This window comes from Haemorhous mexicanus, chromosome 1, assembly GCF_027477595.1.
Source record: "Haemorhous mexicanus isolate bHaeMex1 chromosome 1, bHaeMex1.pri, whole genome shotgun sequence".
Classification (NCBI taxonomy): domain Eukaryota; kingdom Metazoa; phylum Chordata; class Aves; order Passeriformes; family Fringillidae; genus Haemorhous; species Haemorhous mexicanus.
The window spans coordinates 21,170,339-21,197,856 of NC_082341.1; the positions used below are offsets into that span (position 1 = coordinate 21,170,339).

General features: G+C 35.4%; 1 protein-coding gene across 1 annotated transcript in view; it reads left to right on the top strand.

The window, feature by feature from the left end:
- Positions 1–26,967, top strand: part of MINDY3 (MINDY lysine 48 deubiquitinase 3) — a 49,082-nt gene extending 22,115 nt beyond the window's left edge. The window contains exons 10-15 of the mRNA XM_059842557.1: positions 16–96; positions 15,669–15,741; positions 16,536–16,608; positions 21,521–21,608; positions 24,620–24,691; positions 25,923–26,967. Of these exons, the coding sequence (XP_059698540.1) occupies positions 16–96; positions 15,669–15,741; positions 16,536–16,608; positions 21,521–21,608; positions 24,620–24,691; positions 25,923–26,072 (537 nt within the window). The 3' untranslated portion in view covers positions 26,073–26,967. The remainder of the gene's footprint in view (positions 1–15; positions 97–15,668; positions 15,742–16,535; positions 16,609–21,520; positions 21,609–24,619; positions 24,692–25,922) is intronic.
- Positions 26,968–27,518: the final 551 nt, after the last annotated feature.

Sequence of the window (27,518 nt, forward strand, 5' to 3'; positions counted from 1 at the left end):
GCTGTACCTTTTTAGGTTGGCTCCTATTTGAAATCTCCAAAATTTCCCATTTGGATACTTGGCAGTGAAACACACCTCACAGTCTTCTTTGCTAAGGTATGTTAGATGTGGTTTTGGTAACCTCAGGCAGATAAACACCACATAAATTCAAAGTACAGATCTTGCTACAAGGTGACTATTATGTGGCTTTAATGGAAAAACATAGTCACTAAAACTGTTAATTAAGCCTTTTGTTGGAGGTAGAGTTGTTCCCATACTTCAGCATTATTTCACAACTTGCAGTGTGAAGTCTTCTGGTTTTAGCTTAATTTATTGGGCTGGGGGTTGTTTATGCTTTGGAACACCATGCTTGGGATAAGTACTCTCTTAAATTTCTGTAGTGTAAGAGAGATTTGTGGAGTGGTTTCATCTCCCTGACAGTACTTTCATAATTTTTAATCTGTAGGTAGTTGTTCTAGATTTAAAATAGATATCAGGACTTTTACAATAATTCTTTATGTATATTCTGTCAGATATCTATTGTAGCCTGTGAAACATAAAATGCTTTTGGGAGGACTCTCAGTTTAAAAACTTAGACCAGATTTTCCAAGGAGAGAATTTCTGTTTCTTTAGTTGAAGATTGTAAAATGTTTACCTTAAATTTTGTTTTTATAGAACACTTGTTTCTGATTAAAAGTTTTATTGAAACTTTGAATGGTACCTACTTGTATATTTATTGGTACTTATTAGAAGTTAACTTCCCTATAAGTAATATCTTAAAAAGTTAATTAAAACTTTAACTATAAATCTTGAAAATAAATTCTAGAACATAGGACAAAGATAAAGCTGTAAATTCTCAAACTGTTGAATTTCCTTAAGTAAAACTTTTGCCTGAAATTTAGAAAGGCAACACAAATGCCTAGATTTTACTTACTAAGAAACAAACCTCCACAATATATTGAAAGTTTGTGTAAAAGTATTTTTTAATCCTTAAACTTAAATTTTAAAAAATCCTTGAAATTAATTAGCCAGTTTTACACGCTGAATTTTTTTATTTTTTGCAAATTTTTGATCCCTGATGTCAGATAAATATTCTTTCTTCCTTACTCCATGGAATAGAAAAGTCCTTATTCACCTTTGGATATTTGTTTTCTGCTTTACTCCCTCCCCAGTCTTTCCTAGTAAAGCTTTTTTATTTCAATTTTGAAATTTTATCCCCAGTTTTTCTGAATGATATCATCAAAGTCAGTACTATGTGGACAGCAGTGTGTTGCAAATAGGTATAATGGCTCTGTGAATGCCATTCCAGCCTTCCTGTCACAATGTTATCAGAGCGAATGCTCAGTGTCTACAGAGGCCGTTTCCTGACAGAAATCCACTTCTGATGCTCTTTCTTTTAGGATGAAGGCTGTTTCCTGGGTTTAGAGTAACTGGGTATTAATATCTGGTGTCTCCAATTGGTTCTCCTTTCTTCACTGAACTCCACTAGGCCATGTACAACTTCAGCCTGTGATTATGAAAAAGCAGAATAAAGAATTGACATGGTCTTGGAAAAGAATTTCTTAGATGTTTTTTGTTACTATTATTAGGCAAAACAGGAGCTGAAGGTGTGTAAAAGCTCTTAGTTTTTGAATTTGAGTCTCTCATCTCACCCTTTCTAAAGTAGCAGTTGTTGAGCATTTCAGGTGGAGCAGAGATGTCAGCTGCAGTGGAAATACAAATTGTGTTGACAGTCAGTTATTGCATCAATTGAAGCTACTTGTAAAAAACTACAGGAAGAAACTTGAATTTGTTGCCAAGGGTTAATCAGCACGTTGTTAAAGTAGCATGTGTAGTTGTGTAAATGTGTTTGGTACTGAGGATGTAGCTTCTAGTTTGGTGGTGAGTTTGATTACATGAGAAAGAAATGTTCAGAATGGAAAGAGAAAAATGAACTGTGGAGCCAAAACCAGTGAAGGTTAAATTTTAAAAAAACCCCAAGTTTTAATTCTTTCAAGCAGCCTCTATTTTACAGGAACATAAGGCCTTATGTTTGAGTAGAATAATGTTAGGCAATTATTAATTATTCTGTTAAGCAGAACAGTAGGCAGTTTTGTCATTAGCTGAGTAATTTGGTCTAGAAATCTAGAAACAGCAATCTTCCTAGGCTACTGTTGCTATAGACAACTAGCATGGGAAAATTAGGGAACAGAACAGAATCTTCATTTCCTTGGTTTAACAAGCAAAAGGTTTTTCTCAAATTCTACATACTGCTCTACTTAAAGAAAGCTGGCTGCTGTTCTTTAGTATTTAGATGTTTGACTCAGATTTTTTACATTAGATGAATGATAAACATTTTTTTCCTATCAGTGGAATGAACAATAAACCACCACACTCTTCTATCTCAGAAGATTTTGATTTAAATATTGTAGACTTCTATTGTTGTCTGCCAGAATATGTTTGCACTACTCAGAATGTGGACCATTCTTTTAGCTGTAACTGTGAGAAATGTTTGTAAAATGAATGATTCTGTTCATAGCTGCCATTCTAAAACTCTATATTTTCAATGGATTTTAATATGAAAATGTAGCACGGTATCTTTGGCTGAAGGTCACACTTATAGCTTAAACTGAAAATTAATTAACTAAAGTGTGTAATTGGGCTTAAGCTCTCCTGTAACTGCTGCTGCATGAAATAGCTGTAAACAGAGACAGTTGAGTCAATTCCTAGTTTTAAGACAAGTCTACAGTAGGTCAGCAGTTTGTCCTGTTACTAAAAGAGTAAGTTTTCTTCTACCTGCATGGTCTTCATCTCCACCTCTTGACTGTCATAGCATTTCTGTACATACCCTGTGAGTTATTCACCTTGGTTTAGTACAGAAATGTGGAGATAGAAATAACAAATGATTTCTTTATTGTTTTGATTTAAGCTCGTTTTATTAAAGATGGTATCAGTAGTTTTGTTGTCTGGGACATAACCAACCTGTCATCAGCCAAATAATTATTTATACTTAGATCTTTTTGAAAGAAAATAGAATCTGGAAATACGTGAAATGAAACCTCACATCGTCATTTCTAGAGTCTTGAGCAAAAATACTACAGCTTGTTCTGCAGATGGATAAATGTTTGAAGTCAGGAAGCACATGCAAACATCTATATTATCTAAATAGTTCTTCAAAACTCTGATAGTTATGTATGTCATAATAGAGTTGGAAAAACTTTGTGAATCATTGCAGGGGGCGTCCCTAGCAAAGACGCATAAGTAGTGCCATCATGTTATTTTTCTTCACAACTGTTGTGTGTATAAAGTCAGAAAGCTGCTTAATGCTCAGCAATCCAAATTTAAAGCTTTCTGTGCATTTGCAACAAGGTAGATTGTCTATAGGCTACTAAATCTAAGCAGCCATCATTTCTGCCTCTCCCTACCCACTCTTCCTTTCAGTGAATAGAAAAACTTTCAAATGGCTTCAGTCCAACAAAAGCAAACAAGGAATCTTTCATCTGACACAATGAGTTTCCCTGCATTCCCTGTCAGACAGTGTGAAGGCAAATATGTGATTTTGTAAATGTTTTCTAAAAATCAGCTTTATCACTACAGTCTTTTTGTATATTTTTTTCTCTTTCATTGTAGGAATAAGAGTAGGAAGTGGGGCAGCTCTAAATAAGGCTGTGATGTTCTGGATGAAGTGTTGTACAGGCATTTCATAATTATTTTTATGATACTCATAGGAAGTTATGGCAAGCTGAGACAACTCAGAACTTCTAGGAATGTCAAAATGTGGTCAGACACTCTATAAAAGAGTACCAACAAGTTGAAATTTTATGCCAAATATAACAAGAAAATGTTCCAGTGCAAACAATAGGAAGAACAGCAAGAGGTTAATATGTGCTTTGTAAATTGTGTCGTGACATGCAAATCCACATTGTGTTGAAGTTTGAATTCAGACTCATTGAAAGTGAAAAGACAGCATGGAATAAATGTATGTCTGCTGACTTCAGGTGATTGAAACTGTGGGGACACTTCAGCTGTGTAGGTCTTTAAAAAATTTCCTTTGTTTCTATGTCTTTGAGCACAGAGGGCCGCAACAGAATTGGCTATCCATTTTCAGTAACAGCATAGTGGCATTTCTAGACTTGAAGAGTCAGATAAGCAGAGAAAATGCCTGTCTGAGAAATCCGAATAAGCTACAAATTACTGCTTTTGAAGGAAAATGTCCTGTCCTGGGCTCCTGGAACCACATTGGTTTTGGATTACATTTTTTTATTTCTGTGACTTTGATCACTGTAGCCTGTTCTACACATTCTCAGGGCCTTTCTTCTGCATCCTTGATAGCATTGTCTCTCACAAGAAAGAGCATTGACTTCTCTTCCTAAACAATCTCTTTCATCAGAGTTCAGCTGTGGGGCACCTCACCAAACACTGACACTGCTATAGGAAAGCCTAAATGTGGGTCAGTGGTGTTTACCAGTGCAGGGCCGAGGGGGAGTGTTAGTTGGTGCAGCATTAAGCTCAGAACACCAACAGAGATTGTCAGTGGTGGGAAAGGAAACTAAATGCATGTGTAAAAATTCAGTCATTATTACTTTGTGTTAACAGCTCTAGTTTCTATAAAAATAACCTATGTATATCCTTTAACTTAAGAACACTTCTACTTAGGGAAGAGAGTGAAAAATATCTATGCACTTCCTTTTGTTTTTTACTTCCATGACCAGTAAATGCAGGTAATTTTGAAAAATATGTTTTCATCAAAGAAATTAAAATCACATTTTGAAGAGTCCACTTCAGGAAATGGTTACAGAGCATGTTGATATAGGGTCTGTAGTTTTCCGGGAGTAAGAGGAATTGGTTCTGTGGGAATAGTTTGGACACCTAAATGGAAAAGATATAGATGTGTGAGGCAACAGCAGAAATAATTTCTAGACTAAAGCAGGGTTCCCATTTTCTGTGTGTTGTTTCAGAGCAGGGAGGCAAATGCTGTTCTGTTTTTGACAATAGCGCTCACCTGACTAAATCAGCATTGACTCTTCAACTATTCCTATTGTTAATTTAAGAGCTCCTTTCTGCAGGAGGAGACCCATTTTTAAAATTAATATTGATGGAGGGTGTTTCCTGTGGGAGCTGTGGGCTCCCAAAAAGACTTGAAGTTACTCTACTGGTTGGTTGAAGATTTGTAGTGTAAATGCTATTGCTAGATGAATTTAAGTTGTTCTGAATAACACAGCATTTCATAAGTTCATAAGCAATTCCAAATGAGTTTTCTAGTAAAAAGGCCGGCTTTGAGGTCTCATTGTTGGCAAGGGACATATCAAAATAAAATATTTCTGAAAGGTTCTACCCTTCTCTAGCTTTGCAAGATCACAGAGCATAAGTATGGAACCTTGTTCTGCTATTTGTGGGTCTAGTCCAATTTTACTTGCAGGTTAATTAGTTCCTATGACAAATGTGTGGTCCTTTTTGTGAACAAGTACTTCTGAACAGTTTGTTTATTGTTTGTTTGGAAGGTTTTATGTGAGAGAACTTGTACTTGTTACATTCATGTCAGTGGTTTTCACACCAGCATTTATCAAGTAACTTTTAGATTTTGTCTAAATTTTTCATTCTAGTAAGCGATTCTGTATGTGATGCAACAATGTGTGGTGGCATATTTGTTTCTAATGAAACAGTTCATGACATCAATTTACCCAGAGTCTCCGTGGCTTTGTCTTCCCTAAAGATAAAAAATCTGAAGCCTTGTCATTTATGAAGCCTCTGTGTTTTTTTTTGCTGGGTTTTCTTGGTTGTTGTTGGGTTTTTTGTTGGAGGGGTGGTGTTTGGTTTTCGTTTTTTGTTTAATTAGAAATGTGGTTTTGGTTTCAAGTGGAGGTGGCTTTCATGACAAACTGTAGCCATCATACAGTTAACTTGCTCAAGTGAAATATTTGTTTCATTTTATTTTCCTGTTTCCCACATTGTTTGAATGAGCAGTCAATTCTGATAACTGCTAGGAAATAGCAGATCTGTCTGCTCATAATTTTGATGGTCTTTACTTCAGCTTTACTAAAAAATTTTTAAATACTGGAGAAGGCAAAGTCCCTCTGAGTTGCTATACTGATTGAGAAGAATTTATCCTGAAATGTTACACATTTTGATACTATTCTGTGCTCAGGTAGATGAGAGACTGTCTTTGAACTGACTCTGGGCATGCTGTTTCCATGCCTAGATAAAATCTTGTAAAAGGAGGGATGGGGATTTCTAGCAGTTCCAATAGAAGCTCCTGATCCAGCAACACTTAGATATAAGAATTGAAAATAAAACAGTAACACTTGTTGCATGAGTTACTCTTTAAAATGAAGGAAGGAAGGCTGAGAGAATAAAGGATAGAAAACCAATGCAATAATAGAACCTTTTCTAGATCCACAAATCAAAAAGGAAGGAATTTCCCACAAACTGTTAAGCTCTCAATATGGTAGCAGCACTCCTGAATCAGAAAACTTGAAAGAAAATATGCTTAAGTAATGATCAGGAATATCACATCAAACATTTTTAGGAAGATTGTCTCCTTAATCATTTCAAGTCTATTTTAAGTACAGTTAGGAAGAAGAGTGATTCTAGAGATAATCCATCCATTTACATTTCCTAGTTCGCTTCAAAGTGTGTGCTCTGTTTACTTTCTGCTTGCTGCGTTTGCATTTTAGTTGGTTCAGAAACAAACTTTTGTCTGATTTTTAAAAATTAGCAGTAAGTTATTAGCAAATATGTGGGAACATATTTGAGACTAATGGATAATCATTTCCTCGAGACAATATTTGGGCCATAACTTGATGGATACATTGTCTCTGAATATGAGCTAGCTCTGTGTTTAGTGGAAAGCTTGTGATGAACATGTAAAGCACCTGTTGTGAAAAACGCACAGAGCAGTATAGAAATGTTGAGTCATTTCCTGCCCCTTTGTAGGATGTGCTGTCCTGAAGGGTATATTTTCCTTTCCTTCCTATTAGCATGTATGGCTTTCATATGTAAATTGAAATTGGGGGCTGGAAGGTAACAAATTGGGTCCTACCTCATAGGAAAACTTCTAAAAGGAATTGCAGCCTCCTGTCTCTGGAAGGAGGAGAGCAAGATCTCTATGTTGCTATGAGGACGCTGTGAGCAACATCTAGTTTGCATGTATGTTAGCCTACTGCTGGAAAGACTGATTTTTAAAGAAACACAGTTGTCTCATTCCTTTCTGTAGTATATGCAGAGTGGTTTGCAAGTAGTAAAAAAATCAAAGAAATTTCTAAATGCAATTTTATAAGTCACTATCAAATTTTGAAAGTAGAGGTACTGGATAGAAACAAAGTCTGAGAACTTGTATCATTCTGTATCCCTTTTAAATGTAAAGCCAATTTTGGTTCCAGTTATATCTGATACAATAGCAAAGACAATGGGCCTGAGTCATCACATAAAGGGCAAATAAATCTGGGTTTGAAATTTGGATTAAGAGACATACTGGCTCATTGTTAAAATACAATTAATAGAGTTTTTAATAGTATTAAAGTATTTAAAAATCAAATTGATATTTAACAAGTTGTTGCATTAAAAAAATGGTGTTTGTAATTCCAAATCGAAGGAAGATGACATTAGCTGTCTTAGTAGTTAATCTGGTATCAAGTGAAAAATTAAAAGAAGAGTGTTAGTTAAGAGCAGTAGAACATCCTTTCCAGAAATTCTGTAAATGCAGTGCTATACTCCAGTGTCCACATGAAGCAGTGGTGTATTTATGGTGGAGGTAAAAGGTGCTGTTTGTCATAAGATGCAACCTCAGCATGTGGAGAAGGGAAAAAAGTTGAGTTTAGTTTCCTTTTTATTTTCCCCTCCAACAATTGCATATATGTATGATTGTCAAAGGTTATTAACCAGAGCAGGTCAGTAAATAAACCAATTTAGGACATCAAATAGTATATTCCTAATCAGGAGTTATCTTTGTGGAATCATTACAGAAATTGAATTTTGAATGAGAAATTTTGAGTCATTTCCACACAGAATTTTTTATAAGAGCCCTAAAAGCTAAACCATTGTCTTACAAAATATGGAATTTAATATGCTTTTAGTAATACAATGAAGAGAAGGCAAATAACATGAACCTCTCCACGTGTCCCCTGTACCTTTAGATGAGGTAAGAGATAGAAATCGTAAACCTTGATAGCGCCAGGCTCACACCATCCATTCTTTGCTTTACAAAGCACTTTCCGTTTTATTTTGTCTTTTAATTGTAGCCTAGTAACTGCATATTTTTTTATACCAGATAACAATACTGGGAATACTAAGAATTGGGAATGTAGTATTCACCACGTGAAAGAGTGCTTGCTCAGCTTATGAACTGATTATCTGCCTGTGGTGTGTCCTGTCTGAGGAAATGAATCTCTATGAATGGCTGTTAATCCATGCTCCCTTGTTATAAATACATGTTCTGGATGGAATCCGAGGAATCATTCTTCCCCTTACAATTTTTCTTCCCAAGAAAATGTCCTGAAGTCGTTAATGTATTACAGAACTTAGGAAACAGAGTTTTAAATATAGTTAGTGAATGCCTATTAAAGATATTTTTAAGTGAAGTGTTCTTGGGCAAAACAACAGGGAAATTATTTTGTGGCCATTTGTCTCTTTGCATGTTTTTTCTCCAAAATGTCTGAAGACCAGATGTTCTTTCTGAGCAGGGCACCATGTATCCTTGGAAGTGGAGGCTTACATATTCTTTTATTCTGTGTTCAGCCTGCCTTATTCTCATGTTCCCAGACCCTACTGGGATAGATGCAGGAACTAGAAACAGTAAATGAGACTTCCAGAATGCCAACATATGCTTCAGTAATAAGAATAGGCTTTAAAATATTAACTGTTGTAGTCCTGCTCTGAGACTTTGTGCCGAGTTCTGCTTTTTGCAAAGCTCAAACACTGTCTAATAAACCTGTGACATGACAGACTGAACTTGTGTAGAGAATCTCCATCAGGAGTCTTTGGGTCATTTTATAAATGGCAAGAACCTGGTTGAAATCTGTTTGGTTGTAGCTGTTATTTGATCCACAAAACCTTAATACATGTGACAGCTGTGGAATCCCCGAGAACATAGGGTGAATCCAACCAATTTCTAACCACTTTTTAAAAAGCGTTGAAAAATAAGTTTTTTGTCCCTTTATTTCCTCCTTTCATAGCGATAACAGCTTTGTTGCATACAAAATAAAAATAACATCTCTGACCTCTTTTGATAAGGCAGCTCGGTTTAAGATTAGGATATGTAAATTAATGAATTGAAAGTCTAAATGTGGAAGGATGCAAATACAGAAAAAAGGCAGAGACAGGTATTGTCTGTGGAGGAGGGACCTTTGAACTCCTAGCAAAGGCAAAGCACATTTAGTGATACTTTAGCTATTGCCTTCGTTTTCTATCTTTCTCCTCTTACATAAGAAGTTACATGTGATTACCTATGTGAAGAGCATATTCTTTTGTTTCTTAAAATCAACTTCATAGCCACCTCATGTAGCAACCTCATTTAGATATTTAAGTATGTTTTTTCCAGTGTTGGTTTGTTTTGCATAAGAAGCTTATGAAATCTGTGTTACAGGGAGTCCAATGCCATTTTCTTCTACCAGTTGACAGTTTAGGGTATCTTATATGTGTACTTTAAAAATAACTGTTACAGAGGGGTGCCAAAGTTGTCAGAGACTGTGGTATGAAAATATTGAAGTAGTTCAGGTGTATTTAGGGAAGAATTCAGTCTCTGCCCATGTGCGCTTAAGAAAGCTCATGCAGCTGGAGTGAAGTGAGATGGGCTTTACTATATAATATAGCTGTAATGAAAAAAAATCATGTGTTTTGTATTAATAAAAGAGTAAGACATTGTTTTTATAGAAGCTAATTACTCTAATCTGCTACTCCTAAAGTACCTGAAATAATATACTTCAAAGATGAACATAAATGGCAATACTGCTTTTATAACATATGAAACTGTGATGTTTGTGAATATTTAGTATTTTCTCTGTAGCAACATGTGCATATAAAGATTTTCTGAAATGCTACTTACCAATACTAAATGACAGTGGATCACATGCCATTATTAATATAGTTTTTTTTCTTCATTTCTTCACAGAGCTTGTACATTTCACATGAAAAGCCATAAAATATTACTGTTAGGTTAATGAACCAGGCTAAGAATTGTCCTTTAGAAACACTCGGCTTATTTGAGTTATAAAATAATTGATCCAGTCTATTTTCAAAAAGCATTTCATCATTCTGGATTGAAGCAAGTCAGAGGGTTTTCATAACCCCAAGAGAGAATTATATGGTTTAAGTGGGAAACTGGATACTGTAGGCTGGTTTCCAACATTAAGTGCAGCTTTCAGTACTGTTAGAACTGTTTCAGTACTGTTAGAACTGTAGCTAGGAAGATTTAAATTTCTGCAGTTCATCTTCACTGGTTTTAAACTTTGCTATCAAATGTTCCTGACATACATGTTCATTTCCCACTTCCTTATTGTAATTCCCAAATAGAATTAATAATATGTTAATACTCACCATTGTGTTGTGTAGCAATCAGCTCATGTCTATAGGCTGAAATAGTATTAGATGTAGAAATAATATTTGATACTAGATATTAATTTTTTACATAGAAAATGGTAGCATAATAATAGAAGCTAAAGTTCATCTTGAATAAATTATATTGTGGAGGTTTTGGAAGTCATAAAACATGGAATTTGTCCACTTCCAGCTTGATTCCTCTTAAGAGCAAAGTTTCATGTTTATATAGCATTGTGTTCTGTCTTCCAAAAAAAAAAAGCTATGTGAATATAATTTGAAAAGCTGCCCTTTCAAATTAAGCTTTTGACTGGAGAGTAGTATGTAATTTAGTTATTAGATAAGAATTCCAGTAAATTCAAATTTGCTGACTCTTGGTCTAAAATTCCAGTGATGTATTTTTACTTTCAAAACAAAGACATTTTGTGTTGATGAGCAAAACAAGCTAGTAACTGAATAAGAAAAATACTATATACCTCATCTTTATTGGTTTACAGTAATCTCTTATGATCTGTCTGTGAAAGCAAGGAACATGTTGAAGAAGCTCTTATTTTTTAGTTTAAGCTCTTAGTTTAAAACATCACAAGAAGGCAACAAGTCACCATGTGAATTGTTGCCTTCTTGTGATGTTTTAAACTAAACCACCAACATCTGTGTCAATGTAACTGTAAACAGGTATTTGCTGTACTTTTGAGTTTCTCTTATTTTTAAAAACTGCAAGACTGTGGCTTTTTTTGTTGGCTGTCTTATTAAACCACCCTCTCCCAAAGGAATGGAGGATATATTGTGGTTTCTATAACTTATTTGAGTGTATGTTAATAGCCCCACTTTCCAGATGAATAGGCTGACAGGGTCCTCAGATTTCTGTTACTTTTTCTTTTTCTTTGGTTTGTATTCGCTTTTCTTCCACAGCCTCTCCCCACCCTTGGATCAAGTAGGCTCTCTTCTCTTTCTGGTACTATGAGTGAAGGTGAAAGAGAGTTCAAAGCAGTCCATGTGTAGCTTTTCTTTCTTCCCTATTGAGAACTCTCTTCTGCACTCAGCAAGGTACTGCAGGTACTTTAGAGTAAATGCAGTCATTTCACTTTTGAAAGGCACTGTACAGCTAGAGCCAATTTGCTTTCTTTTAACCACCTTGTTGCAGCAAATTTCTTGTCATGCATGTTCTTCCTCCAGCACCACCCCTATCCCTTGATGAACACTTTCAAATTAACTGTTGTCTTTACCTGGTCTAAACTGCAAGGCCTGTATTTTATTTTCTGACCCCTGATAAGAATTCTGCTACTTTGGGGGTGGCATTCTTCCTTTTTCTGTCTTTTTCCTCTCTTTTTATTCAAGGAAAGTATTTTCTTTTGTCATTTTCTGAATCCCAGATAGACTCAGAGCCCCTCTTCAAGGCTTAGGAGGATACAGTATATGATCTTTGACACCTGCCATTCTGAAGTGGAAATAGTTGTGGCCACAGAGCTCTTGCATAGTGACAGAAAGGTCTAGGACCTTTCCTTCAGGTTTTCCATATACGTCTCTAAAGTGAGAAAAACCTTGTATTCCTTCAAGTATTGTTTGGGTATGTTCCAGTAGTTTGGCATTTTTTAATGCCTTCTCTTGTGGAAGACAGTGTGCTGCAGAGCAATGGCACATTCTATTGGCCAGCACAAGAAAATCCTGGTAAGCTGTCTGTACAGGGCACTGCCCCCTGCAACTGTTAAGTTCTTTGTATGATGGTAATAATGGCCTCCCATTTTAGATCTTAAGGACTCTCTTTTCCTTGGTTTGATAAACAGCTCCTAGAAAAACCTACATAAAAAAGCTGCTATTTAATTTCAAGCAATGCCCAGATTCTGTTGAGCCTTCTTCATCTTTATGAGAATCAGCAACTGGATTTTTATGTCATTTTACATCTTTGAACCTTTTTTTGCTACTGTAGTGATGATACATTTCCTACTTTTCAACTGATACCAGTCTGTGTTAAATTTTAATTTTTGGTTCACTTCTTAGCCAGTCCCTTCAAGTAAACTATCTGATACCTTTAGGACACAAATTCATTTGTATGCGTGGTGATACATATGGCACTTCTGCTCCTTGCCCCCAAATAAAGCTGCATTCAATTAATTCTATTCTCTCTTAGTTAACGAGTTGTTATATCTCAGGCTATAAAGAGCATTTCAGTTCTGGCTTTGGTAGTAGGATCCCTTCACCTTTTGAAGAACAACATTCTCTGTGTGCTCCAGGGTATGTAGAGTGGATGTAGAGATTGATTGCAAATGAATGATTGCAGCCACAGGAGGATCTGAAGTTGGACATTGTAATTTCAGAGCACTATCCAATTTGAAATGTATTCCAGTCGTGTGTGAAAGACCTGTGTGTCCAAATTATAATGATACAGTTACATAGTACATCATAGGATTGTGTGAAGTGTCTTTTCTCTTTCAAAATACAATCTCCAAAGGAACCTTGCTGACACATAAAATCAAATTTCTTTTTGAACCAACTCCTCACTGAGATGCTCTGCCTGGCATCCAGTTTCAACAATCAGTTGTGAGACTCCTGTAAAATTGAAATTGGGCAATGGATTCAGCTAGAGAGATGGGAATAACTTTCAGAGATCACATCAACCTTGTTTTCTTAGGAAACCATTTTGGAAAAGTTGGTGCCTTGAAAGCCACTGATTATAGCATTGAAAAATACACACTTTTCTCTGTAATAGAAGAGTGGATTGAATAAACTTCAGTTCTCCAGATGTGATTAAGTTACAGCAAGTTAAAAAGTTGATAAACAATCAGTGTTTCTGCATTGTTTTTAGGTAAATTTATAAGAATAAAGTTAGTATTGCAATATATAATTCTTCTACATATCACTTAGTAATGATATGTTAGAAGAAAAGCAGTTCATATGCAAGCAGATTTCATTTTTCAGGGCATTGGGTCTTTCAGGGTGTGATTTTTGTAAAAACTCATAGCCAGCATTTTGCTGTGGCTTAGCCATTATGTTCTGCTTTGGATTTGTAGAATGAAAAGTTTGGGAATGTTTTTATTAAAACTTATGAAGAATATTTTTTGCCTCTGAGGCTAAGCATGGGATCTTAAAATAACTGGTACTACTGATGAGAATAACTTTTCAAAGTAATATAAAATGACTTGTTTGTGGATCACAAGAGCCAATGAGTGAAACATGATTTTTGGGACATGTTGTTCTTAGTATTGGAAATAATTATTATAATTAACTGTTTATGAGATTCCCTTATATGGAACTTTCACTGCATGGGTTACATCAAAATACAATTCATAAGGCTGGGGTGGGGAATCTATTTTGGCACATATGGTGAAATATCAGCTTGGGCAGCTGAAATATGTTTTTGTTAGATGTTTATCACATTTTCAGCTTTATTGCATGAGGGACCTATGGTATTTTTTTTCCTCCAGTACAAATATATGGACTAATTGAAGTTTTTAAAGTTATCTACATAGTGGAAATGAATGTCATGATAAGTTAAGAGGTTGTGTGGGATTTGTATGTAAGGAGCTTGCATTTTAACTTTTTATACTACAGCAAACTCAGTGAAAAGTTAAAATCATTTTACATGTAAGAGAGGTTGGGTTTTTGGTCCTCTGACTGAAACAGACTTCTAAGTTTCCATCTGAAGTTGCTTTCTTAGAGCATCAGTACATCATATTTAGTGAATAAAAAACGTTAATATGTAACAATATGGAGGCTTTACCATATTTGAAAGTTCCTTTAAAAGAGAGAGAATTTTCAGTATGACTAATGCATTTCGTGACTTCATCTCTTGAGTTCTTCCCATGTATACATACATGAGCTGAAAGACTAAGGACCTGAAAAATTAAAATGCTAACAGAAATACGCGCTATTTGCAATTGGACTATGAAAAAAAAATTGTTGGCAGTTGCAGAAGACTTGCTTTAAAGAATCTGTTTTGCGTCACATGAAGCTGTGGAAAGTACTGCATGAACAAGATAATTTGTGGGTAGGGAGGACAACGCAAATGGTAGACTTTATTCTTGGATTACATTGAGATTGTATGGAAGGAACTGCATGCTTGTAAACCAAAGCAGAGCTATGTAGTTTACATTTGAAATTCTGTGTCTATACCACTGGAAGTTACTTTGGATTATATCCTTCCATACCATTGGAAATTCTCCCTTGTTATGTAGGCTTTGTGAGCTGCTAATTTTTTTTAATAAGAAACTACCACTAAAATATCCCTTCTTCAGAATTAAATCCTGAATATTGAAATCACCAATCATCTTGTTGTTAATAAGCTTTATGTGCTATGGCATCATTGGTTTTAAACTGAGAAATATTTACATTAGTTTATTGTAATACCCTGTGCTAATGAAATCTATTCCTGCTTAGTATGTTTTGTATTCCAGATTATTTAAGAGTTGGTCAAATATTATAAAATTTCATAGTGTATCTATGTGTCTCATATAATAACGTGTTACCCATTATGACAGGGTATGTGCTCAACAACTGCTTCATACTTTATTTGGCATCCTGAAATCAACTGTGTTGAGCTAATATAGTCTTTCTGTCTGAATGTACTTTAAAGGATTTTACAACATATGTAAACATAAAGATATACTGTTAGAATATTGGTTTTCTTTAAATTTTTTAGTTATCATTAATTTATAAAATCAGGGGAAAATTTTTCGTTTAACAGTGGATTTGTTTCTATTAAGTCATATTTATGGATCCTTAAAATTACATTATTGTGATAGTGAGTTAATACAAAAAACTAGCATTTATCTTTCCAGTACATAAAGCAAGCAATTTTCAAGTTATTCTCATCAGGAGAGACAAGCAGGACAAAGGGACTCCTTCCAAATTATTTTCTCCTACACACTGTCTCACTTGGAGCTCTTGAGTACAGATGATTGGAATTGTAGTTTCCAATTAGCTTTTGTGCTACAACATTCACATGATAAGACTTGCATAAAATTTGTGTAGAAGTTTGTGGAATAATCTTTAGCATACTTCTTGATTGTTTTATGTCACTATCAGCAAAATTGCCAAATTAACTTTTCTTCTGTTGTATTGAAATTTTCATTAATTTAGGTTCCAACTGGGTGTAGTACGGCTAAATATTTTCTCAGTAATCTGTATCTGAAGTAAGAATATTTTGGAAATTTTCTTTGTGGGTTTTTTCTTCATCTCCATAGGACATGGCCCTTGTTGCTCCTGAGGCACCTTCAGAACAAGCAAGAAGAGTTTTCCAGACGTATGACCCTGAGGGTAAGGGCTGTACTTTGTGCTGAAATAAGTTTTTTTTTAATAGAAATGTACTCATTAAGAGAGAAATTAAATGCTCAGTCCTTAAGAAATGTTCAGTCCAGGAGTCAATCTACAAGTGACATTGAACACCTTAGTCTACTGGCAGGTCACCCTGCCCATGACAGGCAGGTTGGAACTAGGTGATCTTTAAGGTCCCTTCTAACCCAAAACATTCCATAATTCTATGAAGAAATTACTGGAGAATTCTGCAGTAAGGGAATTTGTGCAATGGGAAGTAGAGTTTTTAAAGAGACATTTTTTAACCTTGTTAAGTTCTTTGTAGTTAACATAAAGCTTAAATAAAATTTTTTTCTCCTATATTAAATTTTCATTAAACAACTGATCTGATATGATTCATTCTTCATGAGATTTTGTTCTTGAATATATGCAGCAACATGGAAAATTTTCTTATGTTTTGGAAAACAGAGGATCTAGCATTCAGGTACTATTTTAACTGATCAAAAGGGAAGAATGGTGCAGTTGTTATCCCAAGGTATGTTGTGGAGAAGTCTATACAAAGATTGGATTCTTAGCAAGTATTAAGCATCTAAGTGTATGAGTGATAAATCCAGTTTCTGTACTGCACTTTTCTTTTCCTTTTTTTTTTTTAAGTGCCAGAAAAGCATTTGAAAATTCCTTTCCTTCTAGAACGCCAACATTTGCTTGCAAATTTTTAATGTTGTATTTTTAAGTGAAATTTGTTCTGGAAAGCATTTTGTTGCTTTTCCTCACAAGAAACTTTGCTACTTCTTCAGATAATGGGTTTATACCTGACACACTGCTAGAAGATGTAATGAAGGCTCTGGACCTTGTTTCAGATCCTGAATAGTAAGTATAATAAAATTTAAATACTGCAGAAATATCAATTAATGACATTAATTATCATTTAAGGGGTTTTTTCTTGATTCCGTTTACCACATATCTATTATAATGTTGGGTTGGTTTTGGTTTTGGGTTTTTTTCCTAGTTTGGATTTTCTTTCATTCTGGGCACAGATTGTTATTTTCAAATGTTAAGCTTTAAATTTAAGGGGAAGAATTAAAATTAAGATGTCTCTAACTTTGGAAGTAATAACTAGAAGCAAAAAAAACCCTCAAACCTACTATATTCAGGAGATAGGATTATATTTTTATATATTAATGTAGGTGAAATAGTGTGTCTGAAGAGCTAAACAGTCAAGGTATTCAAAGGGAAGTCTGGATTACCACTGGATCTTTCTGCTGAGTTGGAAGCTGAAATTGCTTCAGTTACAGTTTTGTTTTCACCAGCACTCAGGACCTAGTAGTGTTTAAAATTGCCATTTATTTTCAGAAATAACACATTGATTCCCAGGGTTAGAGTTAAAACTCAAATGTTTTAGCTCTAATATGGACAGATAAGACTAATATTAAGTGACAGCAGTTAACCCTCAATGTCAAAACTTACCACGTTTTGTGACTAAATGCTTAACCCAGAAAGGAGAGCCAAGCACTTGTACTTTTTTACTGCTCCAAAAGTTGCTTCTGCTCTCTTGTAAACATTTGGTCTAGTTTAGTTTGGTCAAAACTGGAATGACTGTGGAGACAGTGAGTTTACTTACCAGAGCCATCTGAAATGTGATTTTTCTGTCCTTTCAAATGTTTATAGTGTAGATTATAATGAAGTTTACTGAGTTGTTCTCTGGATGATAGGAGTAAAAATTGAAATAAAGAGATACCCAAACCAAAAGAAAGTACAGGACAAAAGACTCACGTTCATATTAGAACAATAAGTGGTGAAATTTGCAAGAGACTTTTTTTTAAAGGAGGTGAGAGAAAAAAAGGTATTTTTTAATAGGTCTGAGAAGATGACTTTTACCTTTTTGTTCTACTTTCTCAATTTTTTGTTCTACTATCTCTGCAGAAAAATTCTCTCTTTGTTCAGTGATTTTTCCATTTGGTTGTCTTGCAGGGCATTTGTGGCATAGCCCTGTCGTATCTTATTTGCATAGCATATAAAATATAAATTGATGTATAAAGAGCCAGTCAAAAGACCTGCTGTATTGAAAAGCCATGATCAAAACATGGACTATGCAGTCATAAATCATCTCCTCTTAAATAAATATATTGCCTATTACTATTATCTTGAGAACATACTCTGTTTGGATTCTAGATGTTCTGGTTTTTTAGTGTGGAACACAAGTATAAATAATGTATTTCAAGCCCCCATACAGTGTTTTTTGCTTGTTTGTTTGTTTGTTCTCAAGTAAAATTAAAGGCGTTGCCTCCAAATGTATTTTTTAAATTTTTGATTATCTAATCCAAGGCTTTAAGTTTCTCAGAATCTCAGAATGTATAATCAGACTTGATTAGAATTTTAGAACTGTAGAGGGGAAAACTCTGTACAGCAGACATGAATTAGCAAGGTGACCTAGCCAGTACTGAATGTCATTGCATGTGTTTTTAGTCTTTTAGTAAATGTATCTGAGAACCCACCTGTCTCATTTGTTTTGCCTGTTTCTAAAAACCATTTGATGCCTTTTAGAGCACCAATTTGAGCGCATTTGTCAATGTGAGTTTAGCTTGCTTAAACATTTTCTGCTCTCTGGCTGTTTGACCAATTGTGGAGGCTTTTGTTCCCACACACTTCTCAGCAATAACAGTACAAAGGCCATCACCCCAACACTTGGAACCTCTTGAGTTCAGGTGCCAAGCTTTGCACTGAGGAGAGTGAAGCACAAACATGTTCAGTAGCTCTGCTGTGGTACCAGTAACAGTGAAAGGTGTTAATGATTTGCAGAAGGAAAAACCTCAGTTGAAACACAGCACTATCCAAGTTTATTAAATCTACCCCCCTGCTAAACTGATTGAATTTTGTACAGTGGCCATATTTAAAAACTTATATGGTGCTGTATTTTTAAACAGTCCTTGTATTTCTTTACTGAGTATATACCTTGCTTTAATTTTATTACATAATTTTGAATTAATTTTTTAAATTATCTGTTATGGTTCTGTTTGCAAACACAATGTTTTTGCAGCTCTGCTGCAGCATTTCAAGAATTTGGGCAGGTTTCAAACAGCCACTGACATAGCCAAAATTTTGTACTTTGAGAGCAGAGATGAGGAATAGAAGGATTGAAATCCAGTATCTTGCAAGTTCTCAGTTGTGGTTTCACTTGAGTAGTGATTTTTTAAAAAAATAATAAATTAGCATAGTTTATAGGATACCACATTCAGTGTTACGAATTTTAAAATTCTTCTCCTAAGGACCTTAATGGAGCCACTCTCTTCAGATTTGCATAATACATCCTCTGTGTGTTGAGGGAGAAACAAAAAGAATTAAAATAACTGACTACTAGTTCTATGTTAGGACCAAGAAAGGAATTTACTTTAAGATGAAGAAACATGAGTGGTAGCCAAAAGGACAAAATGCTTCTGTGTAACAATCAAAAAGACCTTGGAAACTATACCTTCTGCTCACAGCCCCCAACAAAAGAGACCTGGTGGGTGGTTAAAGGCCTAAGCACTAAAAGAGACATCTATGAGAAACTGAGAGTGTGTCTTCAGAAAGGAAGATGTAGTGTGTACACTAAAAAAAATGGGAAGAATCTGGATTTATGGAATGTTAAATGTAAATACAATATAAAGCAGAGTTAAAATACGTAGAGTAGTAAGTTATAAAACAAAAACTAATAGTATTCTTCTGAGCCCATCAGTGCCAAGGGGCCTGCAAGAGGTTTGTAGTTCTGATAGATGATTCCCAATGTTTTAAAAGTATTCAAAGTCAATTAGAAAAGTGCACTGAGTTCTTCATATTCACCAGAGAAGATGGTAGGGAGCAGTTCTCCTCAACACTGGAGAAGATCAAAGAGTGGTTCCACACTTAAGCCTTTTGATGGGTGTTCAGAGTAACTAACATTCTGAAGTGTCAAAATAAGTTAAAAAATTCATAATCCTGAAGAAATATCAGAATGACATTGCTGAACTCTTTTAGGTTACCTACCACTGTGAACTGTGCTGGTACCAAGGAGTATAGGAATAAGAAAGGTGACAAATGAACAATAGGACTTAGAAAAGTATTTGAAGGCCAGTCTAGGGAAAATTCACATGTAAATGTTTCATGTGTAAACATGGAATAGGAAGGAACATTTTTGGTAGATAAAAAATTGATCAAAAAATAAAAATGTCACTCTTTCTTAATGGAGGAAGATAATTAGAGGGATTTTAAAGGAATTTGTATTAAGTCTGTGAATTTAGTTATTTTACCAGCGAAGATTTGACAGTAGGGATTTGTATGATTGTTGCTAATACAAATGTGTTTGAGATGTTAAAAAAAAGAACGTGTAAGAGCAGCAGAAGTTACTAGAGGATACGGGAACAGAGAAGTGTCAAAGTAAATGTAGATTGGTTGCTCAGGGGATAAAGCAATGCTGATTTCACATACACGTTGTGGGTCTGTGAACTAGATATTATTGGTCAGGAAACAGATCTTGAGATTTAACCTCATAGTGATAGCCAGACATATGGAGCATGATTCATAGGAGTTATGTCATTGTATAAATGCCTGATGTTTCACTCCATCTTGGAAAAAGAATAGTACAGAAAGCTATCAACAAGGCAAGAAGGATAATTAAAGACACAGAATGCCATTAGCGCAAGGAAAAACTAGGTTAGAACTGTTTGACCTGGAAAAGATAGACAACCTAAATAGGGAATGACTATTAATTGCTTCACACGAGACAAAAATGAGGTGTCATCAAACTGAATCAGGTGGCAGGCTGAAAACAGAGAAAACACTTATTCCCAGAATCCATAGTTTAATTTGTATTTTTTGAGCGGAGTTTATTGACAGCCAGAAATATAGATGGATTCAAAGCCAATTAGGCACATGCATGGAAAGAAAAATATATATCTTTGTGTTTTAGATACTGCCTGTCACTGAAGATGTCTTTGAGCAGCAGACTGCTGGAAATGGGGAGGGTAAACTAAGGCTGTGTGTTTGCCCTGTTGTTCTCTATCGTAAGCACCCACTACTGACCAGTGTCAGGAACAGGATACTGGGCCAGGCGCTCTGTTGGTTTGACCCAATGAGGACATTCTTGTGGACGGTACAGCTTGTAACTCAAGCAGAGGGCTAGGTAGATGCAAATAGATACAATCTGCTGCCTGTAGAAATATATTGCTTAAATAGATTTATAGTCTTACAAATGACCTTCATTTGCAGTGACCTGAAATTAGGCTGTAGTCATGCAGTAAGGCTTCCAGATCAGTATTGTTAGTATTTCCATTGTTTGTTGGTTCTGGCTTCTTTGATACCGAGTACGTGATGCAAATAAGAAATGTAACTGTTAAATTTAATTTTATTTCAGTGTACTTAGAAAATCTTGGAAGGTATTCAGATCTCTGTTTAAAAACAGGTTGTTTGGCAGTGACAGAGCTATATTTGAAAGATGACTGGTTTTTGTATCTTTAAAGAATGCTTACAAGACAGCAAAATGCCTTTTGGGCTGTAAACCTGGTTTTAGATTATATGGGTTTCAAATTATTTTACCAAATATGGTGGTCCTTCAGAATTATCACTTATTTAATTTAAAATAACAGATTACTTTTACTTAAAAATAACCATGTTTTGGCAACTTGCATGCCATTCTGGTGCAGTTGTCACTTACGATTAAAAATAGAATAGTATTGCTATACTTGGCAGTCAGTACTGTGGTAGCACAGCATAACTTAGTCATGCAAGAATAAAAGTGTCTTACTCATATTCAATGTTTTTATCTTAGTGTAAACCTCATGAAGACCAAATTAGACCCAGAAGGACTGGGCATCATACTACTGGGTCCCTTTCTGCAAGAATTTTTCCCTGAGCAGGTAATCAATATATCTTCATTGCAGATCATTGTCTATTCTGTTTGGCTTTGAGATTGATTGAAAACTTCCATGAATATCACAAGAGTAAATTTGAATAAGTATTGCATTCATTCAGCTCAGCTGATCAGCAGATAACTTCTGTATTCCACCACAAATGGTAGAGTTCTGTTTTCTATAACACGTCCATGATTTTGTCAGCTTTGCACTGGAAGGAAACTCCATTGTTCTAAATTTAACTTCAGGAAATATATAATCATTTTCAGTATGACATTGAATTGTTTCCTTACTCAGAAAGTTCATCTGAGTTTGGTTTTTTCTGAGAATAAATGACTGTACTGGTTTTATCAATATTAAAAAGGTTGCTTGCAAATGGGAAAAGGTTGCAAACATATTTAAAACTATTTTTATGTACATTTCCTGATAATGTAAAATTTTTGACAGTTTAATAAAAAATTATGATAGACTTAGATTTAATATGTAGACGTTAGGGCATTGGAAAATTATTTTCAAACTCTCAGTCTGTTCCATATATTCTTTAAGACTGCACCACTACTGAGAGGCAAGTGTTAACTTAGCACTGCTGTCCTCTTTCCCCTTTGCTTTGGATCACATTTTGCTGCTCTCACACTGCCTCCCTGCCACCAGGAGCCTCTTTAAACAGATTTGTGGTAAACCACAACAGGAAGCTGGTCTGGATAAGAGCTCTATTTGCAGGTGTGTGGGGTTTTGTTCCATGGCCATAAACATGCTTGTTTTGGTAAAAAAGAGCAGGTTTACCTGGGGCAGAAGAAAAGGCTGGTGGAAGAAGGAGAAGGGCTGAGAGTACTACTTTAAAGACTTTTTAGGTTAATGTGTCACTGAAACTACGTGGCTTAGTTTTTACAATCAAGGAAATGTGAAACTGATGGGTTTAAGTTCCTTCAGCAGGATTCTTTTTGTTAGGATTGTGCAGCACTGGGTATAACATTCTGTACTATGAAACATTCTGGTCAGTCAGAAGACACTAGAATTGCACTGCCAAAGATGGTAGGGACTGAATATATCATATCATTCAGAGGCTTTCATCATCTGGAGGAAAGAGAAAGAGGAGTTAGTGCTCATTTTCTCTGGCCTTTTAGAATTACATCCACATTGTATTTTTGCCGACTGTTTCTTCTTCCTTTCATTTGTTTATACAGAAGTGGAAATATATGGACAATTGATTATAATTTCTTTCTTAAAATTATATTACATTTGCAAATATGGAAGACTTTATTGCTTCATTTTAGGCCCCAGATGCTTAGAATGAAGTTCAGAATGCCAAAGAACATCTTCCAAAACTGGTTGTGCCTAAACTGTCCAGTACCATGGGTCATAGGGAGGTGGAGGAGAAAAGAGCCATTGTTTGGGACTGCTACCTCTTGTGCCTGTCATAAGGGCATCACTGACTGAAAAAGGGAAGCTGGACAACAAAGCACAGTGCAGTTATGGGCAGAACCCTGCCTTGGTCACCTTGGTGGAGGAACTCTGCCTCCTGTTAAAGTTGGAGCCCCTGAAACATTGCATGTCTGTCAAGTGCTGATTCTTTGCTAGATGTCATTCCCCACCACTCAGTTTTTCCTGTCCTGTTAAACCTTCTCTGGCTCCAGTAAAAAACATGGGAATTGTTACTGCCTTATGGGTGCTGTTTGAGCAATCAGCATGATTTGGACTGGAACCTGCCAGTATCCATTTTTTCAATCTATCTGTACTCTGTGGATCAGGTAGCCATAGCCCTTACCTATACTGTCACCTTGCTCAGAATTCATTCTGAAAGTGAAATTCTGCAGAAATTAAGATTAATATCTTTGAAAGTCTTTCAAATTCTGTGAGGAAATAGCAGATACCAGTGATGGTTGGATGTTAATATTTGAAAAAAAAATTATTCAAAGCTATTCAGCCTGACTCCTTGCTACTTAGGGCAGTCACTGGAGAGGGGGATTCCTGAATTCTGTGCTAGCCTTTTTTTTTTTTTTTTTAAACAATAATTGCACGAAATTCTTAACTTCATGGGACAGGCACTGGGAAACAGCATTTTTTTCCCTTCTGAGTGAGCATAACTTCCTCAGGGAAATGAATGTGTCCTCTTTCCATCCCAGGAAGGCTAAATTTTATTTATCTCTGTGAGGCAACTTCTGTAAGCAGAGTTACCTCTTATTTTCCTTTTCAGCACTTTTCACCACCCTCCCTCCACTGAATAGCCTGGATGGCTGTCAGAGACCCATGGAAAGACAGAGTTTGTGAATCATTCAAAAGCAGAAAAATGAATGAGGGTTTTGTAATCTGATGGATGTACTGTAACCTGAGCAGATTTATTCTCATTCCAGCCTTTATTTCCATGTGCTCAAAAAAGGGATAAGCTCTTGTTTGGAGCCTGGTCCAGTAGGCATGAAAGAGCTGAAACTACATCTCATTTGTGTTTCCTGGTTCAGTGAATCTAAAGCTTTCAGTCCTCTTAAGACTACAGCATATAAACACCTGGAATGGTAAAGATCACCAAGAGCCTGTAGCTTTGCTATTAGACCTTGGCAGAACTGGTGTCTTCAAAATTAGTGTAGTTAGACAGGCATGGTAGTATATGAGCTTTTTAGCTCTCAGATGGAGGGCCAGAGATTGGATCTGGTCCTTAGTAAAAAACTTTGTGGTGTCCAAACCATCATAAATAAACATGTGTGTGACTACTGCATAAGGTGTCTGACATTAAAAATTAGGATGGCTTCTCCACAGTCATTGCTGAAGTTGTACTTCAGATTGTCCAGGTGAACCCAGAAAATCATGTCTTGCTCTTGGGGGCATTACTCATTAATTTACTGAGAACTGTGTTTTTTTTTCTGATAAGAAAGGTAAAATGAAGATATTGTCACCTAAAAGAAATGGCACTTTTTAACAGCTTTCTCAAGTCTTACTGGTTGAACGCATCTGTCTAGTTGTAAAGAGAAGAGAATCAAGGCACAATGGATGCCACATGAAATTAACTGTCTTCTTTCTATTAGGACTCCAGGGTTTCAGAGTCATTCACTGTTTACCATTACAATGGACTGAAGCAATCTAATTATAATGAAAAGGTAAGATTTACAATTAAACCCTAATAAAGTCACGAAGCAAAACTGAATATAGTTAAAGGCAAAATACTCTACCTTGAAGCAGACTTTTTACAAAACTATTATTTTGATAATTTTCTTTCAAAATTATATATTTGCAATTGGAAACTTCTTTGTGCTTCTTATCAAATTTGAGCTACTATACTGGAATGCTTGGCCAGACCACATCTCTGAAACTCTGCATTTTGAAAAGAGCACTTCTCACACCTACCTGTCATAAGAGGGGGTTTGAACTTCAAGGGACAGTGGAGATGTAACATACACAAAGTGCAACTTCTAGAAGTAACTATACACCTAACTTAAGTTGTTTAGGATTTTTTTGTGAATTTTTTAGTAGCACACACTCGCATCAAAAAATGAGGGGTTTTTTTTGAGCCATTTACTGAGGAAACAAAGATGACCTGTTTCATTTTCAACATTCTTGAAGAAAGGGGCATACCAGACACAATATGACTGCTTCTAAGTTCCTGAAGGAGAATTTAGAGTAAAAGATTGTAAGGCATTAAGAGACATAAGGAGCAAGAAAGACTTAAGTAAGAATTCTTCTAGAAAATATACCTACTCAGTCTTTGGAATAGCTTGTAATTAAGTCCTTAAAATGTGAAATCTCCAGCAGTTCCATAACCCAAAATGTAATCAGAAGCATTCAAAGATGAGGGTTTTTTGATTTCATACTTCATTTCATTAAAAAAGGAAGTATGTAAAACTTCACAGATTTGATGTGTGTGGGATTCACATTCTCTGAACCTGAGAGAAGCAAAGAAAAGAATGGTCAAAACAATTCTTATCTCATTCGTTGCTCCTCTTGTTCACAAGTGGAATGGATTGTGGAAAACTGTTTACCTGAAGGGGATTGGTAATTGGATTCTGGTGTGAGTGTTTTGATTCATTGACCACTTGAATCTGTGTGTGTGTCCGGACTGTCAGCTGACAGTCGTGAGATTCTGTGCAGTTGGGTGCTTGTGCAGATTCCGTTTAGATGTAGTGTAATATAGTATAGAATAATATACTATAATAAAGTAATTAATTAGCCATCTGAAATCCATGAAATCCTCCTCATCATTTCTCCCGGATGTCGGGCAAAAATATCACCAAGAGATGTGTATCATAACACATCCCCTCGTGGCCTGGTGAAAATAATCACCTCATCTTCCAGTTCTTGAACAGGCTGACAGAGTTGGGTTTACTTTGACAGGTCATGTATGTGGAAGGCACAGCAGTTGTCATGGGCTTTGAAGAGCCAATGCTGCAGACGGACGACACTCCGGTGAAGCGCTGCTTGCAGACCAAGTGGCCGTACATAGAGCTGCTCTGGAGCACAGACCGATCCCCTTCCCTGAACTGACCTGTCCAGGAACAACACCCGGCCGGCGGATCTCCGCGGGGACACGGAACTGGAGCTTGACTGTGTGGAGTTATACACTGGTATCATTGAGGAATTGTAAATAATGATTACAAACACTTTTTCAGTGTTAATTGGAATATTTAATTTTTTAATCAGATTGATTTCTATTATAATAGTTTGTCTTTTTTGGCCACTGTAGTACTGTTAATGTGAGTTATCCTAAAAAAAAAAATAGCCTACTTACAAAGTCTTACCATTATTTTGCCATCTCATGAAGATTTGAAAAATTCTGATATTGCAGAATCTGCATATTAGATGTCAGATCTTTAAACATAAAACATATTCAGCTTTCTCAGAATCATATAGGCATGTTTTATTATTTAAATTATATTAGCTTACATTACAGTACCATAACGTGTGGACTAGACTGGCCTTTGCACTGGATATGTTTTAATGAGTTTAAATTTTCTGCAGTTTTTCCTAAAATCTAATTTCACCTAAAGAGCTTGCACAATGTGACATAAATAAGACACATTTTTAGGAATAAGTATAATTCTGAAATACTCTTTCTTGGCAGTTGTATATTACTGTGGCTTAGTTATTGGGCATGTTAAAAGTGAACAGAAAATCTGAGAAAAAAAATAGATATATTAATATTTATTTGAATTTGTATAAAAGAATTGTAAAAACAGCAGAATTTCTTGTTCTATAATCTTTAAACTATTCAAAACTTACAATATTGCCAAATACCTCTTCTTAATTTGTCCAAACAGCAGTGTAAGCCAGCATTACTGTATGTGTTAAGTGCATGAGAACATCTGTTATTACATTATTATATTCCTTTATTTATTATCAACTTCTTAGCCCTAAAATAAAATCTTTTCCTTGAATCATATATTATTTAAAGTTTGGTTTACTTGGACTTGTTTGCTGCTTCTCTGAGATGATGAAAAGGAACCAAAGGTTTAGAAATATCAACTTTCAAGTTGAATGCATCTTGGGGGAGAAAAAGCCTACACCAAAAGATAATTTCCTAACTTCTGGAGTTACCATGATCATTCCTTATTGCAGACTGACAGCAGAGTATCTTAGTATTAAGAGGGTGTTTTTGTTAGATTTCTTTTTCTGAAAAAAAAAAATTCCTTTGCAGATTACAGTTATTTGAAAAGATTCCTTAATTGGACTCACTTTATTTAGAATGCAAGTAGTCTGTCTTGCAGTTTGGGCTTGACATTAAAAACTTGTGCAACAGTGGTATTACTGCTGAAAAATATAGATAAATAAGGAGAATCTGCTTGTCAAGTATGGAATTTTATTTTTCAAAAAATAGCCCACTCTCGTAAAATTGATGTTCTGTCTTACAGAAAAAAAAAAAATTAGAAGCCCAGCTGATGTGAGATCTGTCTTTAAGCATTAGTCTGGATTAAAACCTCTGCAGTGCTCTAC